Consider the following 15,671-nt stretch of genomic DNA (forward strand, 5'->3'; position numbering starts at 1 on the left):
GTTTTATAGATCAGGAAACAGAGGCTCCTCCAAGTAAAAGGGCTTGCCTCAGATTTCACAGCCAGTGAGTGGAAAAAGCCTCTGGGATTCAAATGTCAGAGCCCATATTTTTCCTACTTCTCGCACCTGTTATCAAATGCTGCTTCTTCCTTTAACCTACAGTTCCCTCCTTCACCTCCAGCGTCTCAATGCTTCCCACTCTTTAAGGTTCGGTTCAGTTATGACTTCTTCTATGAGGCTCTACTCATTTTCTCAGATTTCTTCCTCCTCCAAATTTCTTTTAAAAATTATGTTTTTTCCCTGACTGTAAAAGAATGCACATTACATTAGAAAAGATACACAAGCATACAGAACATAAAAACCACCTAATATCCCCTCATCCAGAAGCTTCCAGTTTTTTCTTTATGCATTTGCATATGCATTTGTGTATACTTTTCCCAAAAATTTCTCTGGTACTTTGTCCTACTTTTCTTTTGGCCCTTATAACTTCCTGACTTCGGTACCTGTCTGATTTGCCCTACCAGAGTGTGAGCCCCTGGAAGGCAGCCTCTGTGCCCTGATTCAGGCTGCCACACATATGCCGGCTCCTAGTGAGCTGGAGGGAAGGACATGCGGTTGGGGAACTTGGAGACTCATGCTTTCAGCTGTGTGCTTCATCCCTAGAGTGCAGGCAGAGGAGGAATCGAATGCCCTCAGCACTCTTGTAAGGACCCCAGCAATCAGTGTGAGAGGGTGCCTGCCAGACATACCATTCTTTACTTTTCAGCTTAAAACAGATACAAAGCTTTGGGGTGGCTCATTGGAGGAGACTTGAGGCTACACTGGAAAGAGAAGAACTTGGATTCACACCCCGGCTTCTCCTCTTCCCAGCTCCATCACATTTGCAAACTCTGAGTCTCAGTTTCCTCATGTGTAAAATGGGGATAGGGTTTATAGGGTTGTAAGGATGAGATGATGAGTTGTTTGCAAACAACTTCTCACAGTGCGCAGGGAAGGCCAGCAATGAGAGCCAGTCCCTCCCTTTCTTCTTCCCAAATGATTAATATATCTGTTACCAACTTCCATTCATTATATAGCTCTGTCATGTGCTAAGCACCATGAGGGCTGAAAAAGATGTTCTTCCTGCCTTAAAATCCCACTGGGGATGAACGAATTACACAGGAGCTGATTAGAAAGGAAGGTACTCCATTATGAGGGCTAATTGAGCAGTGCAGACAATGTTGCAAACTGAGTTAGAGCAGGGAGAGCTTATTGTGTGCTGGGGTCCTCAGGGATGCCACAGATGCATAAATAACCACCTCTGCTACTCTGGAAGTAGTCACATCAGGAAGACTCCAGAGATAAGCTTATCTAGTCTGTGGACACAGAGCTGGAATTTGTAAGCTTTGGGTTTTTATGTCTCATGTTACCAGCTTGTCTGTAAACTGTAAATTACAGCAATCTGATGGTTAGGGAATGCGAAGTTTGGCTGGGTTAAGATAATAAAATGAGAGCACAAAGATTAGAGAACAGGAAAAGAGGGGACTGAGGACTACATACCCATCAGAATCTCCATTCAGTCACCTGACCCTTAGCGGGAGGGAAATTTCATCAGGCTCATTTCCATCCTTAATTTCGTCCACCCTGGTTCTCCTAACAAGGGGCATTTATCAGAGCTATGGCACGGGAAATCACAGGGGAGTAATGTACCACGACATTTACGAGTATGAACTTTGGAGTCAGAGCTATTTCTCCATTACTTACTGGCTGTGTGACTTTGGGCAAGTTACTTAGCCTTTCTCTGAGCCTCACTTTCTTTATCTGTAAAGTGAGGGCGAACAAAATAAACCTCCTTCATATGGTTATTTTGAGCTTTATAAAGAGACAGTAGCGACTGAGCCTGGTGGCTCACTGCCTGTAATCCCAGCACTTTGGGAGGCCAAAGCTGGAGGATTTGGGCAACATAGGGAGATTCCTGTCTCTACAAAAAAATATACAAAAATTAGTCAGGCATGGTGGTGCGTCCCTGTAATCCCAGCTACCCAGGAGGCCAAGGCAGGAGGATCACTTGAGCCCAGGAGGTGGAGGTTGCAGTGAGCTGAGATCACGCTGTTGTACTCCAGCCTGGGCAACAGGAGTGAAACCCTGTCTAAAAGAGAAAGAGAGGGAGGGAGGGAGGGACGGAGGGAAAGAGAGAGAGAGAGAGAGAGAGAGAGAGAGAGAAAACTACTACGGTGCTTATAAAAGTTCAATAAATTTTAGCTGTTTTTAGTATTATTAAAGTAAGATCTGTGTGAAAATAAAGATTTTTTCCCCCAAATGTTCATGTCAGAAGTATATATTTCATTGGCAAGTGGCTGCTTCTGGAAGGTTGAGAGGTGTCCTAGGGGAGGCGATACAGCACTGGCAAAATTGCCATCACAATTCAAGTTACCTCACTCAGTGTTTTTTAAGTTATCATAATCCACAGTATGAAAAGCATTTGACATTACAGTCCACTATATTTATGCATTTATAAACAAGAGAAAAAATCACGAAAAATATAGTACCACATGCAGTACACACTGATTTCATCTATCCCTTTTTTTTGTTTTCTTTTTCTTCTAATGCACTTGCCGCCTACTTATTCCAGACCCAGTGATTGGGTCCCTATCCACAGTTTGGAAAACACTATAAGAAATGGTTTTGTCCTCTCACTTTCCCTGTCTAAGATTTAGTTTTCCAACTATAAAATGCTCCTGATGCCCAGCCAGCCTCACTGCTGCTCCGAGTCAATGCCAGGAACGCTGATTTAGCACGTGTTATTTGGAGGGTACCCATCCAGGTGCTGTGGGAGGGACAGAGACTGAGAAGGGTGCTTTCTGACCCCACAGAGGCCATTTGGAAACCCTGGGAATGGGTGGGAGGATGAGAGGGGTAGGGATTCCTTCACCCCTAAGACCCAACGTGATGGAACAGCACTGGGGCGGGAACTAACTGGTGTTGGTCTTTCCCATTTGTGTCCCAGCAGCCTTCCTGACAGCGAGACAGGAGAGGACGCCAGGTACAGCCTTGGGACTGGGTCAGAAGTGGGTCCCAACAAAGGGAAGGGGCAGAGTGGGGGCGGGGGACTTGTGGGTGGGGAATGCTGAGTGTGGATTCAGGGGTGTGCAGCCTACATATTTTCAGAGACCTGGGGCTAAGGCCTGCATTCTCAATGAGGGCAAAATTTGGTTCTTGGGGGCGGAAAACACTCAGACATTGCAATGCTTTGTGACTGTCCAAAGTACCAAACAGATAGCAATGTATCTGTGGTGCTAAAATGTCATGGTGGATGGAGTCAGAAAATAGATTAGTGGTTGTGAGGGGCTGGTGGGAGAGAGAGGGAAGGGACTGCCGATGTGTATGGGATTTCTTTTGGGGAAGATAAAAATGTTTTGGAATTAGATAGTGGTGATAGTTGCACAACCTTGTGAATGTACTTTTAGTTTCAGAGGTTTTCTAAACCTCTGATATTTTTTTAAGTGACAGGAAAGACAGAAAAAAATATATATATCTAAAAAGGCTCAGTGACAATGGAAAAGAAAGTTGAGAAATTCAGTCTTGTTGCTCTGTGTTCAATGTGCAAATCTAAAAAATCCGAGTGAAATAGATTAATGAGGCTCTGAGTCCCTCAAAACTTTCCCTCCCCCCACCTCTCCCGAGAACATTTGAGACACCTAGGGGTGGTATGAAGTCAGGATGGGAAGGTGGGCTCAGCTTTATAAATAAGTTTAAGCCTCTGGCCTTTGCTTTCCAACACCAAAGAGGCTTCACTTTGCTGTATTTTCTCTGCCCTTTCTCCCTCTTTGTCCCCAAGTATCAGTATGTGATGACAGGCTCAGCCTCTGTAATGGTAGTGACCGTATTTCTTGAGCCAAAAATCAGACCTCATGGCGTGTGACAAGTGTGCGTGTGTGGGTGAGAACAGAGTGGCAGAATATTTGACATGGGAGCAGCTTGGGCAGTCCAGGGCACATGGCACTGCACCTGACATCTTCCCTGGCAGATCCCCCACATTCCATGGTTGTCTTCTGATGGGGCCACATGCACTGCAGATCATGCCTGAAGCCCTCACAGCTCCGTGGCCATGGGTTCCCACCCCCAGAGTGCAGGTGCTGGTGTCAGCCTGCCTGGCCTGGCCTGGCCTGGCTCTGTCCAGAGTGCTCCCTGCGCCAGCTATTTGTGCAGCTGTATCAGCCTCAGACCTCAGCCTGTTCATTCCAACCCGAATACAGAGGCTGGGTCTGGAGGAGCCACATAGTGGGCTACATACTCCCTGACCTGGCAAGTTTTCCCCCCAGAGCCTGCACCAATGGCACCTCTCCCCATTCTCCCTCTTAACTGGGTCCTCCAGGGCCCTCCTCACACACCCATGTGGTCAGGCAGCAGAGGCTTCCCCAAGATGGCCATACCCCACTCTCCACACCTCTCTATGCAGCATTTGTAGCTGTAGACTGGGTCCCGGGGATTGTAAAGGCATGCTCATGTTGGGTTAGAGGGAGCTCAGCATCTTCCTGGAGGACACGGTTCACTCCCATGAGAGCTCAGTGTGCCTTTCCTCCCCTGCTGCAGCCCAGAGCAGGAGACAGCGACCGGCTCGGATATCAGGTACCACATCCTGGGAACATTGCCCTCCAGGGTCAGCCCCCTCCAAGGCGCTCTCAGGCCCAAGGGAGCCACATCACTCTGGAGGGCAGCCCCCAGGCCCTAGCCCCAGCCCCAGCGTCTGGGGGAGGCCAAGGAGGGCCCCTGTGCTCCACTAGGTGGCTTGGGAGCTGCTGCTGTTTCTATGCATTCATTTACTCCCGTCACACAAGATCATTTTTATCTGGGATCTCTTTTTTTTTTTTTTCTTTTTGTCTTCAAAATCCACATCACACAAAATGTGGCTTCCTTGGCTCTGCTTTAAAAAAAAAAAAAAAAAAAAAAAAGTTTTTCCATTTGGAGAATTACCTGCTAAGTTCAGTGACTTGAGGGCCACCCAAAGAGGGAGGAAGCTGAAAGTTGAGTGTTGCCTTGGTTTGGTCATACTTTTGGGCTCCTCCCTGACTAAGGAACAACAGACTGCAGGGCTGGGGCAGGCTGGGTGTAGGGCAGGGAGGGGATGAGGTCCTGCTGCCCCAGTCAGCTGAGACCCAGACCTCTCAAACCTGCCTGGGGAAAGGCAAGGCCACCAGAGGCCACGCTAAGCAGATTTCTACCAGCTGCACCTCCCCATCCCCTTGCCCCCGTCTGAGCAATCAGCTTGACAACTGCCTCTGAGAACAAGCCCCTGAGAATGCCTCCCGCACCCCTGCTCCCACCCTGCTTCTTCCAGAAAGAGAGGCCCTGTGGCCTATGCTTCTCAGAAACCATGGCTGCTAAATGCCACTGTGGAGGAGAACATCATCTTTGAGAGTCCCTTCAACAAACAACGGTAAAAGCCTGCTGGAGGGAGGCAGGATGGGGGAAGGGAGGAACTGTCTCTGGCCAGCCTACCCCAGTTCCGGGCCCCTCCATCGATCACCCACACCCAGCCATCTCACTCACCAGGCGCTTATCTGCACTCCAGCCTCTCCATATGGTGCGCCTGGAGAGGGGCCAGGTGTGCCTGAGCATCGGGGCAATCCAGCTCCCGGAGGGAAGAGGGCAGGTGCGGAGGGAAGGGAGAGAGGCCTGCTGCCTTTTCTCTAGCTGGTGGGAGGGCTAGCCAGCTCTCTCTCTGAGTCTCCATTCGCCTGGCTTCTGCACTATTTTCCCTCCAATGATAATAGTTAGGGCTAGCATCGATTGAGCTCTTATCACATACCAGGCCCAGTGCCGAGCTCTTTGTACACGGAATTTCCTCTCATGCTTACAACAACCTCAGTAGGTAGGTACTATTATTATTCCACTCTACAGATGAAGAACCAAGTCTCAGAAAGGTTAGGTAACTTACCCAAGGCCACCCAGCCAGTAGGTGACCAAGATGGGTCTCAAATCCAAAGCTGCCTAACACCTAAATACATGTTTTTCACCAAGATACTCTGATGCCTCCATGAACTCTGGCTGGCACCTGCCCAGGCCAAGGGCTGGCTGGGGAAGTATGAGAGGAACAAGCTGGGCAAATATTTGACCAGCCATCATCATTACTGCCTAAACCAACCAGCAGTGATTTTCCCTAGCAGTGCCCCAAGCATGGGCTCCGGCTGCAGCTTTTCCCACTGCATAGAGACCATGAGTGCCTTTTCATCACTTACTCTGCATGTTTGCTCCCAACCAATTCCATCCTTCTAGTATTTAACCTGCCCAAACGCTGTGTGAAGTGCTGATCTCAGCTCTTTTCAAGCTCACATGGTGTTTGCTTGCACCCAAGCGGGAGGCCCATTAAAGCCATTGCTTACCCCGGGCACAGCTACCCAGAGACTAATGACCCTCTGCAAGTGCTCAGGCCAACTCTGACCAGGCTGACCAGGTGCACCCTCTGCCTCTACCCATGCCAGGTACAAGATGGTCATTGAGGCCTGCTCTCTGCAGCCAGACATCGACATCCTGCCCCATGGAGACCAGACCCAGATTGGGGAACGGGTTAGTAGCAGCCCCTGAGGGGTTTTTTCAAAGCCAGGACCCCCAACCTATCACGCCCTGAGACACTACTCAGGAGAGTGGGTAACTAGGAAATAGGAGACGTTGAAGGCTGAAGAGTTGCCTGCAGTGAGGTCAAACATGATGTCCTTGATGATGTCCTTTGACAGGTTTTCAGTCCTGCTTGGAGGGCAAGGTCAGCTTAGCGCCCTCCCAGGCTGGGATCTTCTTCATTTGTGCCCCAGGTATATACTGAGAGCCCACGCAGCACTGTGCTCAGCCTGGGTGGTATTGTTCCTGTTCATCCTCCGGATGGGGTCCCCTCCACAAGCTTAGAGGAATAGAATTCTCCTGTGACTGTCCTCCCTTTGTGTGATTTAAATCCCTACTGCCTCTCTCTTTGTTTGCATTGGTCAGATGGTCCCTAGCACCTACAGGATGAATCTTTAAAGACTTGGGGCTCGTGCTCCCCTTTTCCAAATGAATTCAGTAAACACTCAAGTTCCTTCTCTCTGCAAGCCGAGAAGCGGGCAAAGAAGTGGATAGAGCCAGGCCTTCGTCCCAAAGAGCTCACAGTCCAGTAGGGGCCAGGACAGTGTCCCCTGAATGGCTGAGGGCATGATCTGTTCCTCCTCTTTGGTGACAGGGCATCAACCTGTCTGGTGGTCAGCGCCAGCGAATCAGTGTGGCCCGAGCCCTCTACCAGCATGCCAACGTCGTCTTCTTGGTGAGTGCATCAGCTGGCAGTTCCCTTGGGGTCCTGGTCTCTGGCTGCCTCCCAGGCCTAACCTCCACCTCCCCCCGACCCACCATCATCCAACAATCTCCCTCTCCAGGAGTAAACCCCTCCTGCCAGATATATTGCCTAATTATCCTAGTGATAGGGAAACTGAGGCAGGCAAGGAGCGCACGAATGACCCATTGCAGACTTCAGATTGAGCTCTGCAGTAGCCAATGAGGAGAGGCAAGCTGTAGTTACAGGCGGCCTGTCTGTGGGACAGCCCAACCCCTCAACACTTACGCAGCCCAACTATAAGAATGGCTGATACACGGAATGTGTGCTGCCACTTCCCATCTTATGCCCAGGACAGACATTGCTAATTGTTCACAGCATTATTTCCCATAGACCTTAACTCATCCTCAGAATCCTTCTCAACACAGCACTCCAGGTAACCACTAGCTATCAAACATGAGATAAAACTTATTCGCTATCTTTACGCTACTTTGTGTCAAGCTCTGTTGTGTCAGGTTTCTTGACTGACACTGAAGAATTCTAAGACCCAGTCCTTGGCCTCGAAGATTTAGAATCTGATAAGAGAGACAGAGCTCACCCAGTTCAAGAGGTCCAGCCCAGTTCAAAACCAAACTGTGCAGCATGAACTATGAGGAGGACTTGTCCAGGGAATCAACTGTGAGGGCTGGAGTAATCAGGGAGGGCTTCCTGGAGGAGAGCCTCAAAGGGAAAGCCGATTAAACAGAAGGAAAGAGGGAGGCCATTTGCACAGGGAGTTGGAAGAAGGAAGCCCAAGTCTCTGATTCCAGCTTTATTCCCTCCCCTCTCCCTACACCACACGCACAAGCACTCCTTTACTAAAGACACTTCACAGTGGGAAGGTTCTTAGTGTCCGTTACCATCCGACACATGCACAGCATTTTACAAAGCATTGGTGTATTTGCGATCTCTTGTGAGATTTAAACAACCCTGCTAGAGAAAAGTGAGGCGGACATTTTATTTCAGCAAATGTTGATGAAGCGTCTACTCTGTGCCAGCCACAAGCACAAGAAGTCTCAGTTCTTGGGAGTGCCATAGTCAGCAATGGACAAACAACGATCAGATCTGGCTTTGCGCCAGTGTCACGGGAAGAGAGAGGAAGGAAGGGTAGGCGTGGGGGTCAGGACAGGACGCGGAGGAGCTGGTACTTAGGTGAGCGAAGGATGGGTAGGCGTTCACAAGACAGATAAAAAGCAGAACAGTGCTCCAGGCAGAGGAGCAGCTCAGGAGAGGGCCCAGACGGCAGGCTTCCTGGGAACCTGGAATGCAGAGTGCTGGGAAAGCACAGATGGCACATGAGTCTAGAAGGGAAAGTGAGAGGTTATAAAGCACTTGGAACACCAGCCCACAGGGTTTGACTTTAGAGATGATGGGGAGCTGTTGAAGGTCCAGGAATCAGGCAGTGTAGTGATTAGATCCATTTGAGAGTGATATCTGACAACTGCCCCATTTTAAGATAAGGTAACCAAGGCCCAGGGAAGTTGGGTGAGTTGTCCAAAGCCACACAGCTAACTAACTTCAGTCCCTAGACCAAAGTTGATAGAACTCTAATGGATTTTATACTCATTGTCACCCCTCCCCACCATACCTGTCCCTACCCTCTACTCTCCTTCTCTCCCTTCTGCCCAGGATGACCCCTTCTCAGCTCTGGATATCCATCTGAGTGACCACTTGATGCAGGCTGGCATCCTTGAGCTTCTCCGGGACGACAAGAGGACAGTGGTCCTAGTGACCCACAAGCTACAGTACCTGCCCCATGCAGACTGGGTGAGGGGGAACAAGGGGGTCAGGCTACAGGGGCCAGGGCTGGGGAGGCTGTCAAGCATCTTGGCAGGAACCAATCAGTTGTCTTGGTAGCAATTGCTGAGGGCCACAAAGCATAAGAGGCCAGCACTGGATGACTTTATGCATGCTGGGCATCTCAGGGAGACCCTGTACAGGCCAGGGGTTTGGTGTCACCCAGACCCACAGGCACTCCCCATCCTGGCCTGGGCCCCAGTGATACACTCAAGGCTGGCACCAAGAAGTCTCAGGAATAATCACGCGCTCACTTCTCACCTTCTGATTCCTGCCCTTTTGATGACCCATCCCCCTGGCCACTGGGAGTGCCCATTTGGATGGAAAAGCCATCTTCCCACCCTATGACCTTCCCGGGGTGGATGGATGCACCACCCCGGGAATCATATGGGAAATATGGAACCAAACAATAGCAGTAGTAATAGAAACTTCAGGCTGGGTGCAGTGGCTCACACCTGTAATCCCAGCACTTTGGGAGGCCAAGGCAAGAGGTTCACTTGAGCCCAGGAGTTTAAGGCTGCGGTGAACCATGATCACGCCACTGCACTCCACTCCAGCCTGGGCGACGGAGTGAGACCTTGTCTCTGAAAACTTGAAAAAAAAAGAAAGAAAGAAAGAAGAAAGAAAAAGAAAAGAAAAGGAAGGAAGGAAGGAAGGAAGGAAGGAAGGAAGAAAGAAAGAAAGAAAGAAAGAAAGAAAGAAAGAAAGAAAGAAAGAAAGAAAGAAAGAAAGAAAGAAAGAAAGAAAGAGAAAGAAAGAAGGAAGGAAGGAAGGAAGGAAGGAAGGAAGGAAGGAAGGAAGGAAGGAAGGAAGGAAGGAAGGAAGGAAAGAAAGAAACTTTAATATTATCAATAGAGTCCAATGTTGTAAAACCCCTCATTAACTAAATTCCCATACTCATCAGTAGGTAGAAAATAATTACTTTTTGATTTGTTAGAAAGCATTTAATTTTTAAGAGGGAGATCATGTGACTTTTGAGATCTAGGTCCTGCCTACACCTATATAAATTTTCCTCTGAACAATAGCCAAAATTGAGGCCGTCTCTGAGCTTCAGGCCCGTGCCGAATGGCTCTGCTTATTTTCCCCAAGACGAATCTTCCTTCCACGTATAATGAGACCCGTCCAGTATAAAAAAGAACCCAAATCACCCAAAGAAAAAAGACCCAAAGAAAAGACCCAAAGACCCAAAGATTTAAATATATATACAGATACAGAAGGTTTGTTTCTGAGTTTCTGTAGTGACCCTGGCAATACCTTGTAGTTCAGGATAATCCTGAGGAACACAGAAGTGCTAGGTTCCTTGAGGAACCAGTGACCAGGACTCTCGAGCCCCTTGAATCCCAGCATAGGGTGGGAGGGGGTGAGGGCAGCAGGGGTGGGTGTCTGAATTAATGGCAGGTCTACGTGGTGGTGTCATCGAGTGTTCCAAATAAAAAGTTTTATTGAGCCGGGTGCAGTGGCTCATGCCTATAATTCCAGCACCTTGTGAGGCCAAGGTGGGTGGATTGCTTGAGCCCAGAAGTTCGAGATCAGCCTGGCATAACATGGTAAAACCCCGTCCCTACAAAAAAAAAAAATCAAAAAATTAGCCAGGTATGGTGGCGTGCACCTGTGGTCCCAGCTACTCAGGAAGCTGAGACAGGAGGATGGCTTGAGCCAGGAAGCAGAGATTGCAGTGAGCTGAGATGGTGTCACTGTACCCCAGCCTAGGCAACAGAGTGAGACCCTGTCTAAAAACAAACAAACAAACAAACAAAAGATTTATTGATTCCAAAGAGGCATGGCCACACACACTTAGACCAGCAGGTGCTTTGCTAAGCCCTGATGGAGGCTGCCAGACCCACCGTCAAGAGGAGCTAAGGGTAGTGTACAATGAGCCTGCATAGTGTATGACAGCTGCTGCCATGGGTGGAGTCCTTGTGGGTAACAAGCCTGCCTGAGCAGGATGCACTAATTTGCTCTGCAAACCCAGCCATTGAGAATTGCCCCTCAGATGTACCGAACTCTAGGTCCCAGGAATATGTTGGTGGGTCTAGGTTATCAATACCAGCCCACTTGCAGTGGATGAGCTGGAGGCCATTTGTAGTGAGGAAAGGGATGTGTCCACCTCCATCTCAGACTCCACATTTGAGGGATGTGACCACCATTCCTCCCCAGCCAGCCCCCAAACTAGGTTTGTTTCTGCCTTTCCAGATCATTGCCATGAAGGATGGCACCATCCAGAGGGAGGGTACCCTCAAGGACTTCCAGAGGTCTGAGTGCCAGCTCTTTGAGCACTGGAAGACCCTCATGAACCGGCAGGACCAAGAGCTGGAGAAGGTGGGTATATCCAGGGGTGGCCAAGCAGCCACCCCTGGATGCGAAGGTTCTGCTAGAACCTGAACTCATAAAGGTCTTCCTATCCTTACTGCCCCAGGAAGCCCCCTAAAGGGTAGATGTGGGAGCTGGGCATGAACTTGCTCCTACCAGAGAAGAGACAGTACCTGTGCCAGGTACCCAGGGCAGAATCAGGTGGGCACCTTTGCCTTATCCTGAGATAGTCAGATACTATTTAGTTGCAAAGTTTCAGAAAATCAACTCAAACTGGCAAAGAAAACTAAGCAAAGAAAACAAGAGGGAGTTAAGGATTTTTTGACCCGTGAAACCAAAAAGTCCAGGTGTATCATAGCTTTAAGTGTGCTGGAGCCAGGTCGTCAGTGTCATCAGAAATCTGTTTCTCCCACCTCTTGGCTCTGCTGCCCTCAAAGTGGCTCCATTCTCATGGTATCAGTGAGGGCCAGCAGCAGTCTTAGGTTTACATTCTCCCAGCTCAACAACTCTGCCAGAAAAAAAGCGCCTCTTTCACCATAGTTCAGCAAAAGTTCCAGGGCTGAGTCTCATTTGTCCAGTTTGCTCATGTGCCCACCCCTGAACAAATCACTGTGGCCAGGGATGTGGAATATGAGGATTGGCCTGTCCTGAGTCATGTGCCCACTTTGGGAGCCAGACCCACCTGAATCACAGAGACTAAAAATAGGGGAAGAGTGGTTCCCCACAGGGATATGGGGGTGCTATTATCTCATGAAGGGGAAGGACTAAATCCTGGCAAGATGAATGTGTGTCTGTCTGCTCCTCCCTCAGGCAGGGACAATGTGGAAACCTGACATTGGTCATCACTAGGGTAGTTATGCCTTAACTTCCCCTTCCCCCACCAACCATATACCCTGAAGGCATTGGTCAGGCCACATCTGTCTTATAGGAGACTGTCACAGAGAGAAAAGCCACAGAGCCACCCCAGGGTCTATCTCGTACCATGTCCTCGAGGGATGGCCTTCTGCAGGATGAGGAAGAGGAGGAAGGTACAGGCGATGGGACTGGGAGTGAAATTATGGCCTGAGGTCTGATCAGCCACAGAAAGGCTAAGGTTTGGGGTTCTGGGTGTGGTGCAGTAGTGTGCCTTTGATTAAGTGGCTTCCCTCTGTGTGCCTCTGTTGTCCCCTCTGTAAGTGGGGATAAAACGCCCCCTGATTCACCCTCAGAGGGATGGAAATGTGTAGCCACAGAGTGGGTTCTTGCGGCCTGCAGAGGAGGCAGCTGAGAGCGATGAGGACGACAACTTGTCGTCTGTGCTGCACCAGCGTGCCGAGATCCCATGGCAAGCCTGCGCAAAGTACCTGTCCTCTGCCGGCATCCTGCTCCTGTCGCTGCTGGTCTTCTCACAGCTGCTCAAGCACATGGTCCTGGTGGCCATTGACTACTGGCTGGCCAAGTGGACCGACAGCGCCCTGACCCTGACCCCTGCAGCCAGGAACTGCTCCCTCAGCCAGGTGTGACCGGTAGCCTGTGGCAGAGACTGGGAGTGGGGGTGGGGGAAGGGCTGAGCCCATGGGCACCCCAGAACCCCAGCTCACTCTCTGCCTGTGAAGGAGTGCTCCCTCGACCAGACTGTCTACGCCATGGTGTTCACGGTGCTCTGCAGCCTGGGCATCGTGCTGTGCCTCGTCACGTCTGTCACTGTGGAATGGACAGGGCTGAAGGTGGCCAAGAGGCTGCACCGCAGCCTGCTGAACCGGATCATCCTAGCCCCTATGAGGTACCCCTCTCCCCTGGCCAGGCTGAGGCTGTGAGCAAGTCACTGTTCTCTGAGCCTTAGTCTTCCCATCTATAAAATGGGTATATACAACCTCTGTCACAAGTTTGTGGAGGTGACTCAAGGAGACAGTGTGTGTAAAAGTGCCCTCCTTGTGCAAGAAGCAGGGAGAAACTGGCATTTACTCAGCCAGATACTGTGACAGGCATTGTGTGTGGTTAGCTCATCTAATTGTCACCATGGCCCTTTAAAGAGAGCGTCTGCACGTCCAGGTAAAGATTGGTTTCTCCTCCCTAAGCAGGTGTAATTTGCCCATCCCCACCCATGAGTTCAGCTCCCTACCCTCCCCTCCCTCTCTCTCCCTCAGCCAGCCTCAGGTTTTGACACTGGGGGAACAGGTAGCTGTTCTATTAATAATTTCCTGTAATGGGATGGATAAAAATCTCAAAGTCCACTTGATGTCAAAGAGGTTTAAAGTTGTCACTGCCCAATTGGTTGGCCAACTTGGTTTAAAAACACAACAGGCCAACAGGTTTTCTGGCCCCTTGTCAAGGCTAGACCTCACTGTCTAACTGCACTTTTCACTTTCCAGCCTCATGAGTTTTCCGTGGCCCACAGATATGGCCGCCGAGTTTACTGACTCTGTTTGCCCCAGCTCTGTAATTCTGAAACTCCCTGGTTGGGGTTGGGCTGACTCTGGGTCAGCCAGCCAGCAGGCTGTCCCCAGGACCCTGTTCCCCTTGGCAGGTTGTCCCTCTGGAGAGGACTCTGTGTCCCAGGAGGACAGCTGCTGAGTCAGGCTGAGCCGGCAGCTGAGAAAAGCGGCAGTGGTCAGATGGGCTTGAGAACCTGAGAGGCTAATGAAAGGCCAGCGCCCCTTTGGGCAGCTGCAGGAATTCACGGGGATACAGGCCAGATATCTACAAATTGGCAGAGGACGCCAGACCCATGAATGACTCCAAAGACACTTACATGAAATAAGTAACTATCTCATTCAGTAAACAGGAAGTAAATCAATGGACAAATGAGTAACTCTTCCTCTGACTGCCTCTTAGGTTTTTTGAGACCACGCCCCTTGGGAGCATCCTGAACAGATTTTCATCCGACTGTAACACCATCGACCAGGTACAGAGGACGGTGCCACACTTTCTCCCTGTCCAGAGACACCCCGGACCCCTGGGGGCTTCTCCTGTCTGAGGCTGGGTTCCCCAGATCAGGTGATCACAGCCCTCCGGGAGGAAGCCAGTGTCCCTGATCTGATTATAATGCTGCCTCAGGGCTGGGGCCTCCCCGGTGGGAGCCTCATAATAAGGCTGAGGGAAACCAGATCCCTTTATCTTCCACCAGAGATCCCACTGGCTCTCTCTAGTAAAGTTCCAGCATATTCTGAACCAAGGTCGCTGACTGTATGGAGAATATTCATTTTTGATTCAGCCTGTGTTCTTTATTTACCATCGTACTAGATGGTATGAAAACAAAATCTTGATTCCTGCCTCAGGGAGTCTACCTTGTAGCTGGAGAGATAAGATGTGTGCCTATAATAAAGTGAGAGCAAGTCCGGGCTCAGTGCCTCACTCCTGTAACCCCAACACTTTGGTAGGCGGAGGCAGGCGGATCACTTGAGGCCAGGTGTTCAAGACCAGCCTGGCCAACATGATGAAATCCCTTCTCTACTAAAAATACAAAAATATTAGTCAGGTGTGTTGGCAGGCACCTGTAATCCCAACTACTTGGGAAGCTGAGGCAGGAGAATCATTTGAACCCGAGAGGCAGAGGCTGCAGTGAGCTGAGATTACGCTGCTACATCTAGTCTGGGCAACAGTGAGACTCGGTCTCAGAAAAATAAAGGATCAAAAAATAAAGTGAGAGCAAAACATGATGGCCGGTAGCACTCTAAACACAGTTAATACCAAAACTTACCTCACTCTCTCCCCCTCGTCTCCCTCAGCACATCCCATCCACACTGGAGTGCCTGAGCCGCTCCACCCTGCTCTGTGTCTCAGCCCTGGCCGTCATCTCCTATGTCACACCTGTGTTCCTCGTGGCCCTCTTGCCCCTGGCCATCGTGTGCTACTTCATCCAGAAGTACTTCCGGGTGGCGTCCAGGTGATGGCCTCAGGGGTGATGGGTGGGAGGTGCTTTGCAATGTGCAGTTTGCTAGACTCATCGTTATAGAAGTAGTAGGGTCATGTTCCCTCCAAAAAATAAAAGCAAAAAACAGAAATGAAGGAAATAGAAATATCCACATTTTATTCCACTAGCCTAGTATAATAGTCTGCCAACACACTCACACACTGAGGTTGACATCTGAATTATTTCCTTGGGAGATATGGTCAGGACTGGAATTGCTAGGTCATGATAAATGCACATTTTATGCCCTTCATTCATTTTGCCACTTGCTTCCCAGGAGGGTTGCATCATTCTAGTGGTCAGGCTGATTGCCAATGCATGAAATCGGAGGGTACCTGATTGAAGCACTGTTACGATAAC

General features: G+C 49.8%; 1 protein-coding gene across 23 annotated transcripts in view; it reads left to right on the top strand.

The window, feature by feature from the left end:
- The window catches only part of ABCC8 (ATP binding cassette subfamily C member 8), an 84,182-nt gene that overhangs the window by 57,306 nt on the left and 11,205 nt on the right, over nt 1-15,671 (top strand). For 18 of the 23 annotated variants that reach the window (XR_006692262.3, XR_010580868.2, XR_012423371.1 and 15 more), the window contains 12 exons: nt 2,987-3,022; nt 4,573-4,608; nt 5,318-5,416; nt 6,462-6,546; nt 7,190-7,270; nt 8,945-9,082; nt 11,306-11,431; nt 12,351-12,450; nt 12,677-12,918; nt 13,018-13,184; nt 14,237-14,306; nt 15,130-15,287. Coding sequence is in view for 19 of the 23 variants with exons in the window: in XM_045371554.3 (XP_045227489.2) it covers nt 2,987-3,022; nt 4,573-4,608; nt 5,318-5,416; nt 6,462-6,546; nt 7,190-7,270; nt 8,945-9,082; nt 11,306-11,431; nt 12,351-12,450; nt 12,677-12,918; nt 13,018-13,184; nt 14,237-14,306; nt 15,130-15,287 (1,338 nt within the window). In the remaining 4 variants the exon portion in view is untranslated. The remainder of the gene's footprint in view (nt 1-2,986; nt 3,023-4,572; nt 4,609-5,317; nt 5,417-6,461; nt 6,547-7,189; nt 7,271-8,944; nt 9,083-11,305; nt 11,432-12,350; nt 12,451-12,676; nt 12,919-13,017; nt 13,185-14,236; nt 14,307-15,129; nt 15,288-15,671) is intronic. The other 5 variants (XM_074014126.1, XM_015435003.3, XM_005578493.4 and 2 more) reach the window with 1 other exon arrangement.

This window comes from Macaca fascicularis, chromosome 14 (genome assembly GCF_037993035.2).
Source record: "Macaca fascicularis isolate 582-1 chromosome 14, T2T-MFA8v1.1".
NCBI lineage: Eukaryota > Metazoa > Chordata > Mammalia > Primates > Cercopithecidae > Macaca > Macaca fascicularis.